At 37.7% G+C, this 10047-nt stretch overlaps 1 protein-coding gene across 1 annotated transcript; it reads left to right on the top strand.

The window, feature by feature from the left end:
• Positions 1 to 2434: 2434 nt before the first annotated feature.
• On the top strand, positions 2435 to 3378 carry LOC124277378. Its single transcript, XM_046713049.1, has one exon. The coding sequence runs from the start codon at positions 2808 to 2810 to the stop codon at positions 3297 to 3299; it is 492 nt and encodes a 163-aa protein (XP_046569005.1). The 5' UTR covers positions 2435 to 2807; the 3' UTR covers positions 3300 to 3378.
• The last annotated feature ends 6669 nt before the right edge of the window (positions 3379 to 10047 follow it).

Consider the following 10047-nt stretch of genomic DNA (forward strand, 5'->3'; position numbering starts at 1 on the left):
GGAGCAGAATTTCTAGAGCTCTTTTATTATTCTATGCTGATGATTTATGTATATTTTCTGACACAGTTATAGGTTTACAAAGAAAGATTAATATTTTATCCAAATTCTGCACAAAATGGGGCTTAAAGGTTAATTTTACAAAACAGAGGTAATTGTTTTCGCAACGGAGGTATAGTGAAGAAGACCGAAATGTGGATGTTTAACCATGTGAAGTTGAAAACTACATGCTATTACAGCTATCTGGGTATTTTATTTTCCAGCAGACTATCTTGGTCAAAAGCAGTCCAGACTCTCGTTCTGAAAGCTAATAAAGCCCTTTTCCAATTAAACAGCTTCATCATAAAATGAAAAATCTTTCTCCTACTGTCTTATTTCAAATGTTTGATACACAAATTAAGCCTATCTTATTATACTGCTCAGAAATATGGGGTTTTCAAGAGTGGCTAATTCAAGAAAGATTTCATGTAAAATACTGTAAATATGTTCTTGGTGTTGGTATTACTACAACAAATGCAGCTGTTTTATCTGAATGTGGTCGTCATCATATATGTTGTGATTCTATAATAAGATGTGTTAAGTACTGGTGTAAATTATTAATTATGGAAGAGACTAGATATCCAAAACAAACCTATATTATGTTAAAAAGAATGGACGATATTAACCGCAAGTCATGGGTAACTGAAGTGAGGAAATTAATTTATATTTATGGTTTCAGCTATGCGTGGGAGTTTCAAAATATTGTTAACACGGATTTATTTTTTAAACAGTTCTCTCAACGAGTTAAAGATTGTAACGTCCAGTGTATATTTTCTATGTTAAATGAACATTCTAATTTAGAGTTCTATTCGTATGTGTCAAAAGTACGTTTAATATGGAATCATACTTGTCAACATTATATAACAAAGATTTAAGAAGATTTTTATCACTTTTAAGATTTGGTGAATTAAATATTATGAAAAATACAGGCAGAAGAAATAATATCCCAAGAGAATTAAGATTTTGTCCATTTTGTAAGAACATTTTAGAAGATGAGGTTCATTTTATGTTTATTTGCCCACAATATGATGATTTAAGAACGGGATACATGTTAAATATTAACTGTAAAGATAGAAACTCTCTCATTCGCCTTCTTCAAAATGAAAATAGCAATTATTTATATATGTATGCAAATTATATTAAGGAAGCGTTTATGCGACGTAGCTCATTATTATTGTGAATACATAGAAATATTTTCTAGTTATTGTGCACATCATACCTTTTGTATTGTAATCTATATTGTACATGGGCCTGTGGCCTTTCTACTGAATAAAGTTATATATATGTAATGGGAGTCAGTCATCTCTCACATTCGGAATCGAAATATCGTAAGGCTATTTCTGGACTCTACAATGCCACTCCCGGATGTAAGCAACAGTTTCATAAGTTTGTGAAATCTCATCATCAGGAAGGAAGTGGGAGAGGCAGTTATTGAAGAGTGACTTTCCCTTACAAGTTCCGTAACTTTACCTTCTATTGAAGATTTTTCATGGGAGACAACGTTTGAACGTTTGCATGTCCTTGCACCTGTGATAGAGAACTCGCTTAAAGCCATCGCCACCCACATCTTTTAGGCGAGGATTCTTTATCAAGAGGAACTGAAAGGGTAGTGAACTTAAAACCCTTCGTTGGAACTGCATTAGCTGGGTTATTATTCTCACGTGCCCCAAAGACATGCAGTTTCCTCCAGACTGTCTACTCAATCCAGCTCTGGCGTGGCGGTTTGAAGCGAGAGTCCATAGACCAATTTAGCCACACGGGTTTGTGTCTCGGTAATAAGGGACTCTGTCGGCTATTGACCAGCTCCGAGCAGAATTTGATTCTGCAGCAAAGAAATGTAAAGAGGATCTCGAACGACAGCTCAATGAAGATGCCAACCCTCTCCCTGTCGACAATGCCGAAGTTAACAGAGAACTCGCCCTTGCTATGTCGGCAAGCAAGAACATAGAACAGGAGGTGAACCCTTCTGACGATGATGGCGAAGACATTGTTTCACACGAGAGTGAGGCTGAAGTTGAATCCCTGGACGACCCGGAAGAGGAGGATCGTGACGGTGAGGATGTTAATGTTATGGATGATGACTGAGACGAAGATGTAGATGCTGACACTGAAGTCATGGATATCGGATGGATGTGAACAATCTCCTGCAACACCACAAGCTGCTTCAAGAGTCACTCCACCCAGGGTTCACTTTTGCTGGGACAATGTCGGAAAAAAGGTTACAACAGACATCCTACTGCGGATTCCGGCACTACCTACATCAACTTTGCTTTGGCCTACATGAGCGTAAACCGATTACCCAGTACTCACCTTGACATCACAGGAACAGACACAATATCGGCAGGTGACATTCCTGTTGAATCTTATATTCCATCAAAATGAACAATTCCATGAAGTAAGCAGAAGCGAATGAATGTCATAGTCTCCAGGATGTTAGTGCAACACCTCGGCTGGTTCAAAGCGAACTTCAGCAATTGCGTGGTGCAACATCTCCTTCATGAGCACTCCATGGAATCAGCACAAAAGAGTCTCCTGGTAAACCTTGGAATGTTTTAGGAAAATCCGAGTACAACCCAAGGGGCTATTGGCATCTATGAGCGTCTACTGCAATATGTACCCAACGTCAACAATAAACCTCTTCAGACTCTGGCTTTTGGCGATGGTCTCAGTTGTGAACGGGGCTGTAGTGCCATCAAAGCCGACTCAATGGTCTTGATGAATGGGCACGACTTGGGGGTCTAGAGCCATCAGCCCAAGAGTTTCACAAGGAGATGCTTCTTTCACAAGAGCACTTTGATGAATTCTTCAAAAGAGCAAGTGGAGGTGAAAAGGGAACGCTTTTCTACTTGAAAAACTTATGCAATTTCCGAAATGTGAAAGCAGACATTAGTGACAACTTCTCGCATTTCTGGGAGCTGATGTGTCAAAACACTGAGGCATTCGTCACGTTGCCGGCCAAGGAACTTTCAGGGATTGAGAACACCTCAGATCGTCCAGAAAACCCGCCAGTCGACATAGAGACGGAGTCCAAAGAAAAGAGGAAAGAATATATGGATGCAATATGCCAGAAAATAACGTCACACGTGTGGCATCAACTTAACACCGATGCACTGAAGGTAGAAGCAACGGGAATTGATGACTTGTCACTGTACTGCTGCAATGAAAACTTTATTGGGTGCGAGAAGAGGGGACAGTGTCTAAAGGGGCAATGGTTTCACTACTCTTGTGCTGGTGTGGATCCAGAAAATCTGCCAAACACCTAGTACTGCAGCGATGAGTGTCGAGATAACAGTGAAGGTCCTTATGCTCTTTGTTATTGCTCCAAGAATCTGGGAGAGGACGAACCAATGATCGACTGTTCCACGGAAATCAAATGTACACAAAAGGAATGGTACCACTGGAAGTGTGTCGGCTTGACTGCAGAAACGATACCAAAATGAGCCTGGTTCTGCTGTCAAGCATGCAGAGATTTGAAACCGAAGAGAGGCAGGAGGAAACGAAAGAAGCAGAAGACTGAAGAACCTGCAACTTCGAGTCGGCCAGATTCCAAGTATAAATACAACATCGCCGTGTGGAGTGGGTTAAATATGCTGTGCCGCCGGGACGCCGTCCGAGAAGGAGACAGCGATGCAATGATCTCACACTGGATCATTGATCTTGTGCAGTTTTTCAGGAAACGCCACGTGAAGTATGTGATACTTGCACACCGTCTCATAACTTGTCTTAAAGGGTGGCTACCTGAAAAGTTGAGGCATGATCTTCGGTGGAATCGCACTATCAATTACAGCGGTGGAATGGGAAGAAATCTTCCAGCAGATCTGATGAAGGAACTATTTAGTAGATCGTTCAAGGATCTGCTCAAAGAAGCAAGGGGCCTTTACACCTCCAAAACACTTGTTAGGTGTAGCCGACTTGTTGGTCCCCTTGGAGAGGCCATGGACGACGTTGTGGACCACAGAATCATGGAAAGCGAGGTCTACCGTCATCGCAGACGTGCCGTCAACAGGGACAAGAACGTTGCACTCATCGTGAAAATGCTTGTGAAGGAACACGTTTCGAGTAACACCCGGGCGATCATATCTATCCTTCCCCGCCTTCACTCACGATGAGACACCTAGAAATGCTGGCAGTTTCATCTCCAAGATGAAGGAGCTATCCCGCAGGCTTGACACCACCAAAGGCATTCCACTCGACAGTTGAATCTACTGTGTACAATGTATGTATGTATATATGACTAAATAACTTTTATAGGCTGTGATGTTGAAGAGTTTGTAAACAGTTGCTGTTATAATTCTGTACGGAACTTTTATATGCTGTGTACATTTGAACACTGTGTGTGCATACTTGGAATGTAGCAGACGCTTGGATATTCTGAAAAAAGATACAGGTAAGAACATAAAGTATACTTACCAACAGCACTTCATCATAACAGTTAAAACAAACTTAGTCAATGTGAAAAAAGGGAAGGAAAACGTTGGTGAGACAACAGTAGAAATTAGTTTTAACATTATAAAACAATATCTGTACACAGACAAAAAGGAAATTATAAATAGCAAACATTGGTATTTTTGTATTATTTCATTATTTATCTTAAAATTACATTAATATTTCAACTACTGTCATTTGAAGCAAGCACAAAATCGACTCGCCGCCAGTACCAAGTCCGTTCGTGCATTTGTCTTAAAAGTATCCTAAAATGCTTTGTTTCGTTTCCCTGCCGATCGCCTTTTTTTAACAAACCCAAGTGGTACGCACGACCTCGTGACGTCACGAGGCAAAATGGCTGAACCTGAAAGTGGAAAGTAGAGGGTATAGTAGTGATGAATATAATGTTGTCGAATATTAAAAAAAAAAATTCAAGGTAAGACAGCAATCGGATTTTGTACCTAAGCGATTTATCTTTCGATCCGTGTATCAATATACATGCGATGCTTCGTTTTTCAATGTCTCTTGAGTCAGAAACGTTCCCGTTGAAAATCGCCGGGAAAGTGCTCCTCATAACATTGGCTTCGGACGCTAAACGTCGGTGTATGCCTTGGTAGGAACACGACGTTTAGCTTGCTGAACTAATTGTCCCCAGAGAGGGACCTAGTAAAATATGGCAGGCTAGTACCCGGTATGCATGTGTGTACCCAAAAACTGTGTTAATAAATAAAGTATCTTGCAGTTGGAATTATCCAGAAGATAACTTAATGTGCAATGAAAATCCAGGTGTAATTCTTAAAAATAAATGCAAATGAATTAAATAATAATTTAATAGCGCGTAAACAATGATGATTATATCCACACTTTGATCGATAACAATAGCTCTGAATAGGTGTCTCTCACAAATGTATTCTGTAATATGAGCTTGAGTTAATATATTCCCCTGATAGCAATGTTCGTTGGGCCAACATTAACGTAGAGCCTAATGATGGCCAATGTTGGTCCAACATTGGCCCAACGGACATTGCTATCTGGTTATTACAACCCCATTTAGCATTTGGTTATGGTGCGGCATGTTCAGTTAAACATAACATCCACATGCTTAATTTATCAATAATATCTTGATGTCAACATTGTAAGGAACTGTTTACATTTTATTAAGTATATCATACTTGGTCTCACGTGTGTTATGTATTTTTTTCAGTTGGAACTGATGCACATCTTTAAGAGAGGAGAAAGAAGGAGGAATAGATTTCTTTATCACCACAATTGCCATTGACATCAAGAGCAACACAAACTGGAAACAGATCTTCAGATTTCTTTTTTAACATCTGGTGGTCAAGCAACATACATTGCAAATGAAGAAACAGCAAGTCATTGAAGTGTTGTATATACAGTTATAAAACATATTAAAAGCCTACACATCATCCTTTGGACACTTGCTGGAACAGGAAATGCTTGTAACCAGCAAGGTGTTGTCCAAGAAGAGTCTTGTGACATCTTGGGACTCTCAGATAATTCAGTGAGAATTTAGATGAGTGACCATGAAAGAACATTTGTATTCAGATGATAATGTTACAGTATTATTTCAGGTTTAGCATCTGGGAAATGCAAAGAATGTTTGATATGTTATGAGTAATTATGTCTTTGAAATAAAATTGCAGAATAGTTCTAAAACTTGTTAATTGTTTTTAAGTGTGGATAAAGCATGCACAAACTGAATGGTTTGGAAGATTTCTGCTTTTAGCCATGATATTGATTTGACTGTAAATATACAACGATGGATGTAGGAGATTAGATTTTCAGTGTATATAGCAAAAGGTTTCCAATTGAGAGAGTTGGGTTTAACACCCTTTTAGCAATATTCCAGCAACATCATGCTGGGGAAAGCAGCAATGGGCTTCACACTTTCCACACATGTGGGGAATCAAACCAGGCCTTCAGTGACCGTGTGACAAGTGTCAACAGTTTAACCACTAGGTTACCCTACTACTCCAGTTTCCATGTAAAAAGCATGCTTACCAATGAAAGAGTTAAACTTAATCAAATGGCATAGGCATGTGATTCTACATGACATGGAATTTTGTTGAAATCAGTGTTCACGAATAGCGTCTGACCCTCTGACAAATCCGGCAGATTCGCCAGCGGTCAGACAAAAGTCTACAACCTGCCGGCCCCAGTGTCTGACTGTATATTTCACAATGACTTTAACTGAAGTTGTTTTATGTGACATGTGACACTTGTTTGCTGTTTATAAATCTTATGTTTGTTAATAATTTCAATGTCAATTATAAGAAATATTAAATCTGAAATGTGTGTATAATTTTATTACATGGGTCCTGTGCATTTTCAATGGGTCAGACAGACATCTGAAACTTACAGGACCCAATGTCCTGTGACTTTGAAACACCATTCGTGAACACTGGAAATATGAAATTCTTTGTTTTATTTGCTGTTAGATTACAACACTGGTTCATAGCACAATTACCAGTACACATTATTCTTTTCCATTATTTTAAAACATATTGGTCCTAACTGTATAGTGGAAATTATGGAACCTTGGCCTCATTGGCGGGAATATTTGGAATATATAAGGTTACTAAAAATGGGTGAAAAACACTATATTACATGACAAGTAATCATACTCATGCTGCTTGCTATCAGCCAGTGTCTGCAGAATCTACAGTCTTGACATAGTATATATGCACATTTAGTTTTCCCATGTATTGATCAGTATATTTTTACAATACAGGGAAATGTCTTTTGAAGTGATTACTCCATATTTTGGAGTGAATTTGGTCTTGCATTTTTGCCAATTGTGACTTTGAAGGTGCTGTGTGCTGCTTACAGCATAGCAGAACCTCACCTACATAACCAAGTACTAAGTAACACTCATGTACAGTAGATCATGAGTACATGAAAGTTCACTCACTCCAAGACATCTAAGTACAAAGTGTAATAAATATTGTCCAACAACCAGTTTTTTATATATCACCTCTAAAATAATGTTTACATAATTTGATAAATAATTGTTTCATGATGGATATTCATATGGCTGAGGGTTTTCACATTTTGTTTTGAATATCTGACAGTAGTAACCGAAATAATTGTAACCATGCCATCAAGGTTATTTTGTTGAGCTGTTGATTGATTTGTGACACTATGACTTCTTTTGTGAATAAAAACGTCACCATAAATGGGAAAGTTCATATATTTATAAAAATTTTATAAAGGTTACAAGAACTGCTATTTATTCCCAGGCATTGGGAAGACAGGGGGCTAATTTGCTCATTAGAATAAAAAATGCCCCATTAAAATTTTGAAGTTTACTATTGATTCAAGGGCAGTGGCCCATTCTAAATTCAGAAAATGGCTAATAATCCTGAGGAATTGTCAGAGGTCTCCATCCCAATCCCTGTATTCAATATATCATTATCAGTATATTTACAGCATGGCAAAGAAACAATTTGACACATGCAGATCCCTGTCATCTATCCAAAGTAAAATTTATAATGTATTTTCTTTCACATTTTGCAAAACAACAAACAATTTATTTCTTGTATCTTTGAGTCATTCTGTCACCTGAACTTGCATACAGTCATCCCTTGGACTTGGAAGAGAGTAAAATTATTAAGCCTGCCAACTAGTTTACATAGTGTTTTATATTGAAGTACCTCAAGTATTTATACACATGCATTTTACATTGCATAATAAAGCCAATTATCTCTATTGAATATTTTGTAACTATTCCAAATTAAAACTTTTTTTTACATATCAATATTGATATTTGTTATGAACTATTTGATCTCAAATGGTTCCTAACAAATATAAATATATTGAATATGTAAAAAATAGTTTTAATTTGGAATAGTTACAAAATATTGCTACAGCATAGCAAATGTATTTAGAAAATAAATAACAAATTAAACAAACAAAAATATTCTAATTTGGAATTACATGCTTTAATTGAAAAGGAAATGACAGTCAATGATCAACTTGATAAAGTTGGCAACACATGGCTGTTTTATGAATAGCAGTATATTAATTAATAGTTTTATTAATTCAATATAAATACAGATTACTCAAATGCATTTTACGTTAACCATGTCATTTATTCCCGAAATATGTTTTGTGACCAACACTGTCCGCGATACTGAAAAAAGAAACACGTTTAGCGATAGAACTGCACTGGTTGTCAAAAATATATTATAGCTAAAGAAAGGTACTCTTATGGTTTCGAATTGACTCATGGTTGTCGGTTGTCAGTAAGGAACCGATAATCCTTGAAGGAATAATAATTTTTCGATCTTATCGTCCCCAAATGATCCCATTATTACGACTGTCACCAGCTGTGACAAGCCAAGCATGGTACTACACTTGGTCCAGTCTAGAAAGGTCATATTAGGCGGTCGCGCAATTTGGCACCACAATTGGTTCTTGCGTATTCGCTTGTCACCGGAAATCTAGTAGCGGAAGTAGCGCCTTGTGAGACTTACGGGCCCTATATGGCGCCAAGCAAGGGAGTGCTCATTAAACTAAACATCTCCGGGAGAAATCATTGTCAATTTTTTCTCTTAAATGATCAACCTTTAATATATAAATGAAAATAAAGACCAACTATTATCACCAAAAAGACCAAACATTATCACAAATATTCAAAACAGGTGGTAATGAAAGAGCATTATCATCTTTCTCTTAAACTTTGTTGTGGATATACTGGAAACAAGTGAAATGTTAAAACGTGTTACCTTAGCCTTGCTCCTTTTATGTGATCCACAAAATTGCTGCCACCCAGTCTTCGAAGATGAGATTTCTGCAAATTCCATTAAAATAATCTTATTTCATAATTAAATGTTCCTTACATTAAAATTACTTCTGTTGTATGTAAGATTTTAACCTTTAAGAGACATGAATTATCATATCCCTTCCAAACAAGTGTAAGAATGAAAGTCTGTGGGTGCAACGTTTGGTTTCCCATCAAAGAATCATTAGTGAAGTTACACTTTTTGTAAATAAATAAAAGTTAAAATATATTATATACAATTTCATCCTTAACAAAGACTTTCACAAGACATTTTAAAGTGAAAATTTTCGTTGCATTTCCTTACACCATTCTCCACCACCCCCTCCCCCCAATAATATACATATGTTGACAGGGTTCAGGGCGTGCTCAATGCATCATTTACTGATAGATCTATTCAAACGAACAAATGTTCATAATAATGGGATGCAATATAAAATGTTGATTAATCCTTTCCCATTTTGTATAGCTGCCCTTAGGGACCGTTCATAATGTATGGCTTTGGGGTGATGTTGATTTTTATGTACAATGTGAATTACCCCCACCCACCCACCCCCACCCCCACCCCAAAGTGTATGAGTATGTACAGAATAAGAGACGGCCCACCCTGCATGTCATGTACATTATCTATGACGCCCTCTCCCCTTCCCATAATTTCTAAACATAGTGCGTGTGTACAAAAATGCTGACCCCTTAGCTCCCTGAACAAAATGGGTGACACCCCACCCCACCCCAACCCTTACAATCAACACCCCACCCGCAGCCATATATTTAATTATGAACGG

This window comes from Haliotis rubra, unplaced genomic scaffold (assembly GCF_003918875.1).
Source record: "Haliotis rubra isolate DU_JTF1 unplaced genomic scaffold, ASM391887v1 Scf2200, whole genome shotgun sequence".
Lineage (NCBI taxonomy): Eukaryota > Metazoa > Mollusca > Gastropoda > Lepetellida > Haliotidae > Haliotis > Haliotis rubra.